This window comes from Candoia aspera, chromosome 7 (assembly GCF_035149785.1).
Source record: "Candoia aspera isolate rCanAsp1 chromosome 7, rCanAsp1.hap2, whole genome shotgun sequence".
In the NCBI taxonomy this organism is placed as follows: domain Eukaryota; kingdom Metazoa; phylum Chordata; class Lepidosauria; order Squamata; family Boidae; genus Candoia; species Candoia aspera.
The window spans coordinates 15,267,449-15,283,933 of record NC_086159.1 but is presented as its reverse complement, the minus strand read 5'-3'; the positions used below and the strand labels follow the sequence as shown (position 1 = coordinate 15,283,933).

General features: G+C 42.7%; 1 protein-coding gene across 1 annotated transcript in view; it reads left to right on the top strand.

Annotated features, from left to right (window-relative positions):
- Window positions 1-16,485, top strand: part of CACNA1C (calcium voltage-gated channel subunit alpha1 C) — a 506,884-nt gene that overhangs the window by 383,032 nt on the left and 107,367 nt on the right. The window contains exons 14-18 of the mRNA XM_063309210.1: window positions 1,948-2,155; window positions 4,396-4,516; window positions 9,613-9,727; window positions 10,469-10,589; window positions 10,689-10,758. Coding sequence (XP_063165280.1) covers window positions 1,948-2,155; window positions 4,396-4,516; window positions 9,613-9,727; window positions 10,469-10,589; window positions 10,689-10,758 — 635 coding nt within the window. The remainder of the gene's footprint in view (window positions 1-1,947; window positions 2,156-4,395; window positions 4,517-9,612; window positions 9,728-10,468; window positions 10,590-10,688; window positions 10,759-16,485) is intronic.

Genomic DNA, 16,485 nt, shown 5'->3' with positions numbered 1-16,485 from the left:
TTTTTGTATTGTATTTGTATTGATGGTTGATTTTTTAAATCTCAGCTACCAATTGTCTATTTATTTTTGGGTTTTGGTTGGGATTTTTTTATTGTTGTTAGCTGCCCAGAGTCACTTGTTTGACATCTGCAGCTGTATTAAATAAATAAATAAATATTTTTTCAGGAAGCTTCTCTCAGATGGGAAGACTTTCCCCTTCCTCATCCTGAGTTGCACCCTTCAGCTACATAGTTGCTAATAAATAAAAGTTCAAAACCGCCAATTCAACATGTAGGAAAATGCTAACATCTTTAAATTTAGTATAAAAATAATAACAGGGAGACAATTATTTACTCTCAATCCTCCTTAATATTTAGAGGGAAAACAACGTCCAAAACTTAAAAAGATTTTTTTAAAAAAATTGATCCCAAAAATAACAATAAGTACCAAGAAAGCCCACTTCTCCTTGCTGTAAAATGCCTCTCTTAGGGTATGCGTACTTAAAAGAAATATAATTCGGTGATATAGAAATGGGGTGGCCGGTCTTTGTGTCCCTTTACAGCTACAGCACAGCTTGGAAAATGGTGACATCCCAGCCTCCTGGCTAGCTCTTACCAGTCGAATGTGAATGCTGTTTGCGATCTTCTGGCTGCAAGCAGCTGTCCAGAGAACAGATGGGGTGATTCCAGGTGTTTTCCTTTTTCCAGAAAAACACTCCTGGACTTCAGGAAAAACCTGCCTGAGCCCGAAAAACTGCAACATTGTCAGTTCTGCCTGCTGAGCCTGTGGGCTCAGCTGTTCAGTCCCCCATGACCCCACCGGAAGTGTCATTCTTGTAGAAATCCACTTTCAACTCAGTCTTGCTCTTGTCAAGCAGAGCTTGTTCCTCTTCCATAACATCCTTTAGATACAGTCTATCTATAGAAGCAGACACTATTAAAATTAACTTCTGGGTCCACTGTTCAAAAATATCCTTCAATATGTCTAATGTTAAGATATTTTGCTTCATTCTGTAATTGTAAATTGAGTTTAAGTGCTCTTCTCATTTAATTGTAATCTTTAGTTCCCTCTAGTTCCCTCTAGCATCCAATTTTTAAAATCATATCTTATTATTTTTCAAAACAAAAGCATTTTCATACAGGAAGGAATCTTTATAATTAATTCCAAAATCTTATTTCAAATTTATCTGGACCCTTAGTCCATTTTATAACTTTCTAAAATCAAAGTTTTAATTACCCTTTTGCTGTTTATTCCCCCCTCCTTTTTTTTTTAAGTTCTTAAACTTGTAGTTAAAACTTCTTTTGCTAAGGATTGAAGGAAGGAAACTTACCCGGTGCTTTAAAACCTGTCAATCCAAAGGTTTCTAGTAGCTGAAAAAAACAGTTAACAATCAATTTCCAAAATGATTAGAAAGGAAGAATGCGAACTTAGTGTCCTTTCAAAGGCGCCAACCACAGTTTGAGCAAGATGGCTATTCCCTCATCTCCCAGAGCTCTAAACTCACTAGAGACTGCTATCTTGCGGTCTCCTCACAAGGAGCAGCTGTCTGGAGCACTTGTGGGCAATCTCAAGTCCTCTCCTTGTCTGGAGAGGAATTATCAAAGAGCCAATCTACTTGCCAGCTCTTCATTCTCCTGTGGTCATCGTCTCCATTTTTCACGGAACTGTATTCAGTCCACCATTTCTTCCCTGAAAGTCCCTACAGATTATTGCATATTGATATATGTCCTGTAATCTTCTACGTGTTCAAGGTGCAGAAATTGGGAAGAACTTCTGTGTTTTATTTCTGTGGTCATAAAAATGCTTGTTTTCTACTGTATGACTCATTTTCTTAGATAAATATTTCAGTTTTTCATTTCTTGATGCATTCTTTGGAAAAGACATGTTTATGGGTGTCAGGCAGCTTCCTCCAAAGCAATACCTAGCACAGACAAGAAACACCTGCTTTTCTTTTCTTTGGTTCCCCAGGTACTGGAATTCCTTGAGTAATTTGGTGGCTTCCTTGCTCAACTCGGTGCGCTCCATTGCCTCCCTGCTGCTGCTCCTCTTCCTCTTCATCATCATCTTCTCCCTCCTAGGGATGCAGCTCTTTGGGGGCAAGTTTAACTTTGATGAGATGCAGACCAGGAGAAGCACCTTTGACAACTTTCCTCAGTCATTGCTCACTGTGTTTCAGGTACAGTTATATTGCAGTTTAGTATTTTTTAAAATAATGCACACTTAGTAGCAGTGTACTGTAACGGAATCCAACCTATCCTAAGCTAAAAGCTTGCTTTTTAAAAAGATAATTAAAATTAATTAATAGCTATGTCAATTTTTTAAAACCTTGCAACATTTCCTAAAGCAGGCAAAAAATAGGGCAAGGTGGGCCCACTTAAGGAGCAAATTCCCATAATGGAGGGAACATATTTTGTAAGTGCTCTAGACCCTGACCGATCTTTTCTTAATAATTATGCATTTAACATTCAAAGAGGAGGTCATGTTTGTAGACAGTGTGCTGTCCAATCACCACTAAAGAGTTGAAGTCTTCTCACCAAGGGAAATGGTATTAAAGACAAATAGACCGTCCCGAGGAAGAGGGCCTAGAGTGTAAGTATTTAATTTGAGGTGGTAGTCCTCTTTTGCCTGTATATAGGTGTAGATGAGTGCAGAGATAATTTTGAAGAAGGGATGCATGAGTGGTTCTGTAAACATAAGCTGAGCCCTGAAAGAGAGGAGAGAATAAGAAAGAAACTCAAGATTGTCCCACCTTGATTCTCTTTAGAATAAGTGGGGCAGAAAGAAACTCTGTCAGGCTTTCAAGATTTGGTTACTATATCTTGCAACAATAATGCTGAGTTCCAGAAGTCCTTGTGGAATCTGTTTCCTGACTGGCCTACCTGAGAGGGCTGACAATAGGATATTTCTGTAAACTAGAATGAACTGATTTTTGAAGATGAGTCCTTGGATTCCAATGCACATCCAAGGCTCATCTATCAGACTGTTTTCCATATTAACCTTAAATTTCTTCCTAGAGAAAAGGTTTTCTCCTTGCCCACCCAAATTATATTCACAAACACACACACACACACACACACTGGCAGCCTACCAAGAAAAATAGACGATTCTGCTGGGCAGATATCCTCCTGTAGCTGGCTGGAAAATGGCTGTGAATGCCTGGCAGCCAATAGAAGGAATAATGGTATGAACCAGAAAGTAATGTGTTCTCTCCTGCTATTTTCCAGCTGTGTCCCAAATCAAATTTAAAATTAGTTTCTACTACAATATCTATGTTATAAAATGCCACCAGAAAGATCACAAAATAGTTTTAATGCCGCTTAATATATGAATGAACAAAAGCTATCTTTGGCCCTGCAAGAGGATGGAACAGATGAGATGCATATTAAATGTACAGATGACATAAGACTAGGGGATTGGCTAATTCCTAAAAGGATAAAAACACAATTCAAAATTACTTCAACAAACCTGAACATTGGGTGAAATCCAATTGAAATGAAATGACTAACCATGACAGATGTAAGGTGCTAATTCTGAATAGGAAACATCAAATGCATAAGTACAGGATTAGGGAGACCTAGACTGGCAGCAGTTATTTATAAGAAAGATCTAGAAGTTATAGCGGATCACCAGCTGAACATAAACACATGGTATGAGGCAGCAGCCAAAAAAAAAAAAACCCATAAAAGTCAATGCTTTGGGGGGCTGAAATAACAGAAGCATTGGATCTAAATCGTGGGAGGAAATAGTTCCATTGCACTCTTCCCTGATTAAAATTAAAGGAAAGGAAATCCATGCTGAATATTAGACGTAATTAAGATCTTTTCGCCATGTAGATTTTATTATATTTGTACTTTTACGGTATTTTGCAATGTAATGGTTTTATATTTTAATCCTGTTTTATTGTAAGCCACCCAGAGTCCCCCCGTAGGGGTGAGATGGGCAGTGAATAAATTTGTAAAATAAATAATTAATTAATTAAAATAATTTCCTGACAATAAGAGATGCTAAACAATAATCTGTCTAGAACTGTGCTGGATCTGCCTTGTTGGAGATTTTCCAGTGGAGGTTGGATGACCATCATCAGTAGTTTAATAGATTTATGGACCGAGAAGGGCGATGGAGTAGATATCCTATAAGGTCCTTCCAGTGCGTACACACTATGATTCTACTGTGTAGTCCTAGCAGATTACAGATAAGGATAGATATCCCTAGCCACCTGTGCAGGGCATCTTTCCATTTGTACCTTGGAATTGTACAAATGGAGATGTGAGTCAGTGCCTTGGGTGCTTCCTAATCAGGTAGGTTTCTTCAAGATAGAACAGGATGGCATTTTTTCTTGTAATGGGCTTTTATGCATGTGTTCTGCATGCTGTCTAACTCTGTATCCCCCCCCATTGGTGGGAATGTGTCATTTAGATCCTGACTGGGGAAGACTGGAATTCAGTGATGTATGATGGGATCATGGCTTATGGCGGCCCCTCTTTTCCAGGAATGTTGGTCTGTATTTACTTCATCATCCTCTTCATCTGTGGAAACTGTATCCTTGGGTGTTTGTCTGTTGTGAGGATCGTTTCAATTACTATAGGGCAGCATCAGCAATTGATATGGTTAAGGGCCTGCTGGGGATCATATATGATAAAATGATCCTTACTCACTGAGCTTACAAACTGAGCCAGTTTGGTCTAGTGGTTAAGGTGCTGGGCTAGAAACCAGGAGACTGAGAGTTCTAGTCCCACCTTAGGCATGAAAGCCGGCTGGTTGACCTCGGGCTAGTCATTCTCTCAGCCCAACCCACCTCACAGGGTTGTTGTTGTGGGGAGAAAAGGAGGAGGAAGGAGTATTAGGTATGTTTGCTGCCTTGAGTTATTTATAAAAATAATAAAGGCAGGATAGAAAATAAATAAATCCTGCTATTCATCTTCCTCTCTGCCATTCCTCCTTCTGGATCAATTAAAAACATCATCACTTAACAAGCAAGAAAGCAAAGCAGCCACTACCTGCTGGCTTTCAACTTGATCCCCCAGCTCAGAGTGGGGAGGGTTGGTTTGCTGGTTTGCTCTTCTTCAAGAGGAAGAATGGACAGAGAGAAAGTCACAAGGAGAACAAAGTCCCTTGGAAAAATCTCAGACCCATACATTAGTTGGGACATAGGTTTTCAAGGGGCACATCCCACCATCAAATGCATAGGGTCATAAGAAGGAACCTTGTACTGAATCAGACTATTGGTCCATCCTAGTTTACTGTTTCTCCAGTATTTCAGGAAAGAGAATATCCATTCTTACTTTGGGACAGTAGGAACTGGAACAGAGACCTTTTGCACATGCTTTATTAACCTCATTCTGATTTGAGCCAGTTTTGTTTGTGATAGCCCATGTTCCTGTGAATATGCAGTTTAAAAAATATGCAGAACAATCCATATTTTAATGGCTTTTAAATGTGCTTTGGGATATTTATTTGTTTATTTATCTAATTTGTCCCCGCCCATCTCCTCCCATCGGGGGACTCTGGGCAGTTTACAACGATCGATTAACAACAACAATCATAAAATATACAGTATACAATATACAAAATACAATAATAAATAATATAAATAAAAGTAAAGATAAAAAGTCCAAGTGGCGAAAGAATCTAAAACAGTCCAAGTGTGGGAGGAGTGGTCTATAGCAACCATCTCCATGTAGATCTATTCCCCTCTCCACCCCAAGTGAGGTGGCAGAACCAGGTCTTCAGACTCCTCCAAAAGGCCAGGAGTGATGGGGCCAATCTCACCTCTGGGGGCAGCATGTTCCACAGGGTGGGCGCCACTGCAGAGAAGGCCCTGGACCCTGCCAAATGAAGTTGTCTTAGAGACGGGGTCCACAGCATGCTCCCTCTGCACGATCGGTTGGGACAGGCTGATGTAATGGGGACTAGGCGGTCCCTCAGGTAACCTGGCCCCATGCCATGTAGGGCTTTAAAGGTAATAACCAACACCTTGAATTGGACCCAGAAGCAAACTGGTACCCAATGCAGCTCGCACAGCAGCGGTGTTACATGTGCCTTCTGGGGGCACCAAAAACAGCTCGCACAGCTGCATTCTGGACTAGCTGAAGCTTCCGGATACTTTTCAAGGGTAGCCCCATGTAGAGCACATTGCAATAATCTATTTGAGAGATAACAAGGGTATGAGTAGTCAAAGGGCCTCCCGATCCAGGAAGGGGCGTAGCTGGTGCACAGCACATAGCTGCACAAAGGCTCTCCTGGCCATGGCTGCCACTTGCTCTTTGAGCAGGAGCCATGAGTCCAGGAGGACCCCCAAGTTATGCACCAGGTCTGTCTGGGGCAGTGCCACCCCATCCAGAACCAGAGATGTTAATGTCCCAGATATGGAAGAACCATTAACCCACAGCCACTCGGTCTTACCAGGGTTCAGTTGAAGCCTGTTGTTCCCCATCCAGGCCCCCACAGCCCCCAGACACTTGGAGAGGGTAGTCACGGCATCACTTACTTCACCCGGGATGGAGATATACAAAAGCGTACTGATGATACCTCATCCCATGATGACGGATGATCTTGCCCAGCGGTTTCATATAGATGTTGAATAGGAGAGGGGAGAGTACTGATCCCTGCGGCACCCCACAAAGAAGAAGCTGTGAGGCCGATCTCTCCTCCCCTATCAATACCGATTGGGACCGGCCCTGGAGGAAGGAGGTGAACCAGTGTAAAACTACACCACCCACCCCCAACTCCCTGAGCCTCCCCAAAAGGATACCATGGTCGATGGTATTGAAAGCCGCTGAGAGATCAAGGAGAGCAAGGATGGATGCACTGCCACCATCCCGCTCCCGCCAGAGATCATCCATAAGTGCAACCAATGCCGTTTCTGTCCCATAACCAGGCCTGATAATCCGTTTCCTCCAGGACCCTCTGGAGCTGCAAAGCCACTACTTTCTCAACCACCTTCCCCAAAAAGGGAAGGTGGGAGACTGGACGAAAATTGTCCAGAACAGTAGGGTCCAGCAATGGCTTCTTGAGGAGGGGGTGCACCAACGCCTCTTTAAAGGTAGCCGGGAACACACCCTCTCCCAAGGATGTATTAACCATCTCATGGACCCAACCACATGTCACCTCCTGGGCTGCTTTTACTAGCCAGGAGGGGCAGGGGTCTAGCTGGCATGTGGTAGCATTTACTGTCCATAGGATCCTGTCCACTTCCTCAGGTCCAACAGGATCAAACTGCTCCCAGATAACTGGGCAAGCCCATTCCCCTGGTATCTTTCCAGACCAAGCCTCACACCTAGAGTCTAACTTGGAGTGGATCTGAGCAATTTTGTCCTGCAGATGCTCAGCAAATTCCTCTGCACAGCCCTGTAGGTGGGTCACTGAGCCCACCTTCCCCAAAAGGGATCGAGTGATCTTAAACAGGGCCGTCAGGTGGCATTCTGCGGATGCAATAAGAGCAGAGAAGTATTGATGTTTCACTGCTTTTATCGCCACAAGGTAGGCCTTAATAGCAGCTCTTACCTGTGTTCGGTCGAATTCAGTCTTTGTCTTCCTCCAGTGGCACTCTAGGCATCTCTTAATCCTCTTCAGAACCCTGAGCAACTCCATAAACCACGGGGAGTGCCGGGTTCGATGGGACAAGAGAGGCCGCACAGGCGCGATCCTGTCCAAGGCCCCAGCCACCTCTCTATTCCAAGCAGAAGCCAGGGCCTCCACTGGACCGTGCAGCAGATCACCGAGTATAACCCCCAGCTCCCTCTGAAACCCTGCCACATCCATCAGTCACCGAGGGCAGACCAATCGAATAGGTCCTGCCTCCCTGCGGAGGGGGGTGGCATAAGAGAATCTCAGGGCCACCAGGGCGTGGTCTGACCATGACAGTGGGGATAGCTGTAACTCTCCCCTCAGATCACATTGCCACTGCTCTGACAAGAAAACCAAGTCCAGGGTGAGGCCACTGTCTCGAGTCGGGTCCTGAATTATCTGGGACAGGCCCATGGCTACCATTTAGCAACACTGCTGCATCTGCTGTTCTTGGTGAAATATATGAGGTAATTTATGCTCTCGTCCTTCTAATTATTAATATTAATTGGAATATATATCTTTATATCACATGAACTCCCGAGCCACCTCCACAGCACGCCCCAGGGATGGCAGGTTGAAGTGCCCCAGAACCATGAGCCTGGGGAACTCCACCGCCAGCCCCGAGACGGCCTCGAGCAGCTCAGGCAGGGAGGTTGCCACGCAGCAGGGAGGCTGGTACAGCAGCAACACCCCCAACTGTTCTCGAGAACCCAACTTGAAAAACAGGGACTCACAACCGGCCACTCACGGAGCAGCGCCCCTGAAGGCCACAGGAGACTCCTAGATGAAAACAGCCACCCCTCCTCCCCTGCCTGGGATCTTGGCTGGTGCCATACCGTAAACCCAGCTGGGCACATTTCCAAAAGGGGTACCCCCCATTCAGGGCCCAGCCAGGTTTCGGCAATACATGCTAGGTCTGCCCCCTCCTCAGTGATCAAGTCACATATGAGGGGGGCCTTGTTATTAACTGACCTGGCATTAAAAAGCAGCAGCCAGGGACCAGGGCCCCTATGGATCTGCTGACCAGGGCCTGGGTCTGAGCACAGAGGGCCAGAACATGCCACCGGTAGCAAACACCGGGGGCATCTTCCCCGAAGATGGCCCGCCCTCCGGCTCCCACCATAACATCCCCTACCCGTCACCACCTCAATGATGTGCCCCACCCTACAGCCCCCAGTGACTCCTGATCCATTAGCCCCCACTTCTGGACCTTGGGAGTCTCTGGCTCTAAGTATATATGATGTTCTATACATTTTTAAAAACACATGATCCTAAAATACGGATCTTAAGTGCATATGTATTTGACCTTATCAGCTAATAGCTCCTTCCTACTAGAATGGAGGTATAATTCCATTTTCCCCATACTAGGAGCTATGACTAGGTCAGTGCCTGACTAGGTGAAGCAAGCTTTGTGAACAAGGCTATGAGGTTCTTTGATGAATTTACTTTTTTAACAATGCACCTTGCTTCACTTTCCCGCTGGAGATCCTGAAACTCCCAGCTCCAATCTCCATTCCTAGCAAAACTGCTCCCACCATTAACAACTGCCTTTCCCTTCCTCAGAGAGAGGCTTTTATGCTTTTAGTAAGGGAGGCAGACAGTCCTGCCTTACAGGATCAAAGCAAATACAGCTAGTTATAAACAGGACTGGAAGTGTCTTAATTCTGCTCACAGTATTATGTAAGGACCATGTCTTGAGCACTTTTTTAAAGAGTGCATTTCAGAACTATAGAAAAGGTATATTCTAAGTACAGACCAACTAAAATTAGCCAAATGCTATCTCTCCAGTTGTGTAGATATCATGTGTGATAGTTTTGATTTAAGAATACTTTTACTTAAATATTGACTCTTGATGAACATTTTAATGTGGTCGCAATCAATTCAGCAACATTGCTGCATCTGCTGTTCTTGGTGAAATATATGAGGTAATTTATGCTCTCATCCTAATTATTAATATTAATTGGAATATGTATCTTTATAGCACATTTTGTACATGTTGAGTATCATGTCACTGGCTCCTGCTTCCCAGATATTCCAAGATATTTTCTTTAAAGAATAAACAAATAGATATCTTGCTGAATGTCTTTTTGGCCATTGCTGTGGACAATCTTGCTGATGCCGAAAGCTTGACATCTGCTCAAAAGGAGGAGGAAGAGGAAAAAGAAAGGAAAAAACTAGCGAGGTAAACTTTTGTCTATTTTGGCATTAAAAATGTTTGTATTTTTTAAAATATAAGGGCAAAATATAAGGGTAAAAATATGTCCAGAACAAGAGCTTCTTATACCCTGTTAGGTACTCTATTTCCTAGCTAAGTTTATAGAAGGTATTCTACAGAAAAAGTATCTTTCACCAACAGGTTTCAATTTATTCTAGGAAGCCAGCCATACAAATTGCAAAATTCACAGTCAACCACTTGGGCTCTCTAGAGACCAATGTCAATCAAAATGCGAGCTTTTTGGGGGTTGAACAATAAAGATCAGAAAAGCTGGAAATATACATACCCTGGGTGCCTCTTGAAAGTTCAGGTAGCTTTTGCACAGCTTGAAGTGGGGTTGGAGCATTGGCTTGGAAACTAAAATAAATTAAGAAAAATGTGTGGCAGGGAGTTATTTTCGTTGCAGCCTGAAGATCCCCTGCAGATAATTTGGGAAAGACGCAGCTCCTGAACAAAGTAGAACTGATTAGGACAATTGCTGGAAAGAGGATGACAAACTTTCCTTCCATTAACTTGCTAGTTTACTTTAGGATGCAAATTTGATGAAAGTTCAGTAGGCCCATGATTATTAGTATTTGTTTCTGAGAAGAGCAAATGTTAATGAAGATAGAAAAATACACTTGACACTTGGGCTTATCTGTTGGGCTGGAAAACCCAATTCATTCGTTTATAAACCCTTTGATTTTCTGTGGTCTGCTAAATTGGTAGAACTGCTAGTCCTGAAAAAAAACAGGAGCCTGAGAAGCCGGCTGTGGAGGGAGAGGCAAAGGAGGAAAAAATTGAGCTGAAATCAATTACAGCTGATGGAGAATCTCCACCTTCTAATAAGGTTTGCTGTTTTCCAATATCTAGCTTGCTTTGAGATCACTACTTTTATAAATTAATGAGTATGAACAACTAAAGAATGGTTGTTTTCTCTTTCTGCCAGAGCAACACAGATGAATATCAGCCTAATGAAAATGAAGAGAAAAATCCCTATCCTACTGCAGAGACACCAGGTAATTCACTGCCTTGCCCACTTACTTCTGGAGGCCCCAGGGGCATCCTCAGGGAGGGGGTCAAAAAAGACAAGATGGCAGCCACAACTATGTGCTTGAATCTCTGCCATTTTTTACATACATTGCCAGGCAGATAAAACAGTGATGGGGCTTCGATTGCAGGTTGTAGCCATCTTCTTAACTTTTTCAAACCCGCCCCCCCAAATACCCCTGGAAGCTCTAGAAGGGACAGTGGGGTAAGGCACACTTGCCTCTATCCCTCTAAGACACCCACACATTCACTATACCCACGCCAACAGATTTTCTTCTTGGCAGAAACCCAGAATAGCCCATTTGTGCCAGGTTTCAGTTCAGCCAGAAATATATTTGTTTCATATTTAAAAGGAAACGTATTTTTGTTTTGTACACGCCCCTACACAAGATACACACGGCGTGGTATTTTACAGGTCGTCACATGTGGGAAGCATCACAGTGATGCCTCAGGTTCTGCTACCAGAATAAGGTGGAAATTAAACTGATCTGAACAGATTTCTCTGTTCTGCTAGCCAGACGGAGAGGGATAAAGTTGCTCCTGAGAGCATTGGAACCTACTGCGTTGCCCCTATTGTCATTATATTTGCAGGCTTAAGATATAAAAATGTTTCCTTCTTTGCCTCCATATAAAATCAAGAGTCACAGGATATTTATTATTTTTCAACAGCTCTGACATGAACCAAGATTACTGTCTCTACTGATACTTACCTGTTTGAGCTGTACTGTGCCCAGAGTTTTCATTCCATTTTAAGAAATTTGGCAAATGGCAATTGAGGGCTTGTATTCATATTAACATTTGATTTGTAGGGTAAACATTTGAACATGTTTCAAAATTTCAGTTTGTTGCGAACTGGCTAGACGTCTCTAGTATAACTCATAAGATGTGTTTTTTCGAGTTGGACATCTAGTAGTGTAATTAATGTACAGGTATATTTGATCCCCAGATTAATTAGTTTATTGTAATCTAATGTATGGATACATTTTGACCCCCAAAAAGTTAAGGGTGAAAAAGTCTGATTTAGTTTGGAAGCTAATTCCTACTCAATCATTGACTTGGAGCACTTCTACACAGGGTCTTCACAGTAATTCAGAAGTAGCTGAGTCAAACACAGATGATGGTATGAGGGACTGCTTCTCAGCTGTGGTGCATTCTTCTCATTTGCGATGCTGAAGCTCTGCATAGCTTATGGTCATTTTCCTGTTGATGGGAATTTGCCTCATCCTGGTTCCAGGGCTCAAGTCACTCTCTTCTCACCAGAGGTTCAGTTGCTGGGGCATTACCCTGACTCACTATAATTTCTCTGGGCTTGCTGCAACTGAGGGATAGTGCCTTGTTGGCTTTCTAGCTCTTTTCATAACAACTGTTTTTTAATTTTTGGAACTCGTTGGACAAATGCATAGAAGACAGACAAATGATGTGATGGTGGGGCAAGGCACTGACTGAGCTGCTGGTCCTTCAACCTCCCATTGGATCACTGCAAGAAAGTAATTATTGGTTCAGGTCAGCAGCTGTGGAAATGGTCATGGCTCATGTTCAATTTGCTTTTGAAGCTTTGGGCAGTGGTGACAGGGCCATATTTATACAAAGTGTTTAACCAGGTTGGGGAAGTATTGTGCAGATGGCTAAATCACTGAGGTTAGAAAGGATTAGTTTGAACTCCGAATAGCCCTGTGGCAAATTTGGATCTAACCACCCTTTGGTCAGCCATGTTATCTGAAAAAGGACAATAGGTTGAATGGAGAGTTAATCCTGTTATCTGTCTGCCAGAATAGAGGTGAAGCCTTAGTGCAGCTCCGCAGAAAAGGGTTTCACCAGGCACTCCATGTTTTATTTTTTATTTCTCCAGCGCCCTTCCGAAGAGTAAATTAGGAGCAGAAAAGAATCGGTATGGGTGACCCTTCCCTCTGAGTGCAGTACCACTGATTCTGATCCGCTTCTTTTTTAATCCCAATATATTTTTCAAAACCACAAGAAGCAACAGCTTCCTATCCCTTTCTCCTACAACTGGGAGGATGTCAAAAATGACAATTCCTCATTTGACTAACATATCATAGGCTGTTGATGCACAAGAGTATTTAACCCTAACCTTTTCTTCTCTGGTCATCCCTTCCTTTAACTGCTTATCTAGAGGAAGGACAATTTTGAGCTTAAAAGTCATTGGAGGGGAGGGGTTGAACATCTATTCATCTATGACTCAGTTTCCTTCTTGGTCTTTTCTTCAAATATCTTGTTCATTAAGTCTAACTGGAAAGAGAATCATTGGATTTTTTGGCAGCCTTTCCCCACTGAAACTACTTAGGAAAACAGAGTCTCTACTTTTGGAGTGAAAAAATGAATTAGGTTCAGGAAAGTGTTGGTCATTCCAAAAGGTCAACTGTCTTCTCAGTTCAACATCAGCAGAGAGGTGCTTGCTCCGTTCACTCACCATGATTCAGTGGGGCGCCTTGTTTTCATAATGTAAAACTAAATCTTACTAAAGCTTCAGAGGCTTTGATCTCTGCCTTGTCTTTGATGAAGGTTGTGTTGGTAGAACCATCATAGTAGAACCACAACTGGAAACTTTTAACCTGAAAAATCTTACTATTCAGCTCTATTCATTTGTAACTTTAGTTTTTATCTGAATAATAATGGCTTCTCTTTTTGTATCTGCAAGCTTATTGTTAAAGGCCCAATATTCCACTAGACGGTGGAATCGTAATCTACCAGAGATCTGGCAATTCCGTGGATATTTAAGATTTCCATCTAGTCTTATCAAGTTTTGGACTCTATCTCTGTTTGAACACTTCTTTGATGCTCAGAAAATTCTTGTATCTGTTTTGACACCCACATAAGTTATTGCCTGCCTGTTTTTAAGCTCATCTCTCTCTTTGATCAGACCCTGGTCACATCTGGACTGCTAACTCTAACAGAGAGGTTTGTAGCTCTCTGCATCTGGCTTCACCATAGAGAATGTAATGCAAGTGTTTTAGACACAGTCATCACAGCCAAAGAGAGGAAGAGGCTTTCTTTTTTGGACGTTGGAATTCTGAGTGTATTTAGCTCACCTTTCCACCGTGGCTGCTGGACTACTGCTTACCTATATCCTTTTGCAACTTAGTAAGATCTACTATTTCTTTTCTTCAGAGATAGTGATGAAGTCTGTGAAGTTAAATCCCATACTGCATTCCACTGCGCCATTTATAGGTGCCTATTCCCCCAGGTTTTTCTTACTAATCTTGTTTTTGTTTTTGTTTTTGCTGTCTTGTCTGTAAACTGCAATGCTGCTTAAAGCTCTGCTGCTGGTTAGGCCCTGTGGGTGCTTATGATGCAACTCCTCAAGCTGCCCCTTTGCCTTTTGCAACTGCCACTAAAAAGCTCAGCCATGGAAGTAAGCTTCTTGTCAGGAGAAGCATTGTGATGATGTTAGAGTGGCTACAATTAGAATTTACAATCTAGATCTTTAAAGAGGTTTGCTGTTTGAGCAGATCAGATGAGAGAGAAAGATAGAAATCATCTTACAAACAAGAAGAAAAATAGAAAGGCAAACCAGGACCAGAACTGAGACCAATGCTTTCTTACCAGATGGCTGGGCTGAGGATTTCTGGGAGTTGAAGTCCACACATCTTAAAGTTGCCAAGGCTGAGAATCTAACCAATCTAACTGATGATCCTAAATTGTTTAGGATTGTGAAAATAAAACAAACAAACAAAAAAGGGCAGCAAAAATCTTCAAAATAATCTGCCTAAATTATCTTGAGTCTGTTAGAGTGGATGGCTATAATAAATTTAATGAATTAATAATAAATCTTCAATTGAAGAGACAGACCCTGAGATGGCAGATATAGGTCATGTATGCATAGATGCTCCTGAGATTTGAACAGGCAATTAATGGCCAAGAAAAGGATCTTGGGTTGTAGTGAATAGTGTTGGAATTTCTTGGTTTTTGCCCGGAGAAGCCATTAGTTACCATGATAATTGAGTACTTCCTTAAGTATCAGCAGGGTGAAGAGGTCGAATTTAATTGTCCTCAGTTTGGGTGTTGATAGCTGCATTGCAGCTTGCTTGTTACTTGTTTAGTTTTGGTTTTGCAGCCTCTCAGCTCAGTCCTCTCTGAGAGCATGTGTGAATGCACAAGCCTTGTAAAATGTGTTTTTGTGCTTTCTGTAAATAAATTTATTTTTATAGAAATGCCTGGTGTGTGATTTTTCTGATCTCTCTGGGCCAAACGCTTTCTAGCACTCTGACAGGTTATGGGCCCAGTAAAGGAGCCCAGAGAAACCCCAGAGAGAGCAGAGAGATGAGCTCCATACCTCATGCACAATTTAAAGGCAGGTAGCAAAGACCTGTGAAGATTTTCTTTGGAGCCGCCTGGAGATTTTCCAGCTGCTGCCAGTCTACAGGACAAAGAAGCCAGCTGAGATGACTTGCAAAAGAAGGAAGAAGCCATGTCTACCTCCCAGCCCTCAGCAATGCCTCTGGAGTGCCTATCAGAGAACAATTATTTGAATTGGGCCCTGAAGATGGAAATGTATCTTTGCAGAGAGAATCTTTGGCTGCCAATTGGTGAGCAAAACCCCCAAAATCCCAGTGCTGAATGGCTTAGACAGGATGAGCAGGCTAGAGCCACCATTATCCTGGGAGTTGAGGATAATCAGCTAGTCTGCTAAGCAACTTTGGGATGCTTTGAGAGACTTGTATGTAAAGGCAACAGCAGGAAGTAAAGTTACCCTGACAAAAAAGCTGTACAAAGCCTACCTTGCAGAAGGAGATAGCCTTCCTGAGCACCTGCATCATATTCAGCAGCTGTTTGTTGAGTTGCAGGAGAGAGGTATGGAATTTACACCTCTCACAAAATCCTATATCCTCCTGCCCTCACTGAATGAAACGTGGGACACGCTGATTTGTACCCTGGAGGCTATGCCTGAAGCAGACCTCACCCCATCGTATGTTACACAGTGCTTACTCGCTGAATGGGAGAAGAGAGAGGAAAGATTCCCCCCCCCCCCATCTCTTCTGGAAAGCTGCAGCATCAGAAAGCAAGGGAAAAGAAGCTGAGGCTACAGCATTAGCCAGCCAGCGATGCTTCGCTTATGGTTCAGCTGGACATTTGCAGAAAGACTGTGCCTTGAGACCCAAGAGTAGAAAGACAAAAGAAGAACACAAGGGCAACACAGAAGAAGGCTCTTCAGACAACCCAAATTGCACAGGTTGCTGAGAAGGGTAATTCTGATGAATGGGTGTTAGATTCTGGGGCCAATTGTCATTTACGTAAGTGTAAAAGCTCTTTTGTGTCACTGTCTAAAACAAACAGACGAAGTGTGTCTTTGGCTGATGGGTCTGTGACCACAATTATGGGACAAGGTGACTTGTATTTATCCTGCTTGGGAGAAACTGTAAAAGGTGTTTTGTATGTTCCAAATCTACAGTCAAACCTTTTATCTGTAGCACAATTAGCTGCAACAGGGTATGTCATAACATTTAAGAAAAATGGTTGTGAGATACGTAAAAATGGGAAATTGTGTGCTACTGGTATGTTAAAAGACTCCTTGTACGTTGTGCAAAATGCAAGGAAGCCAAGCTACAAGGCTGCAGTTGGCAACACTCCATATCATGACCAATGTGCACACCTGATGCATAAAAGATTTGGTCATGCTAATTTCAAGAATATAGCACAAATGCCACAGCTGTGTGCTGACCTAAAGATAAAACCCTGTG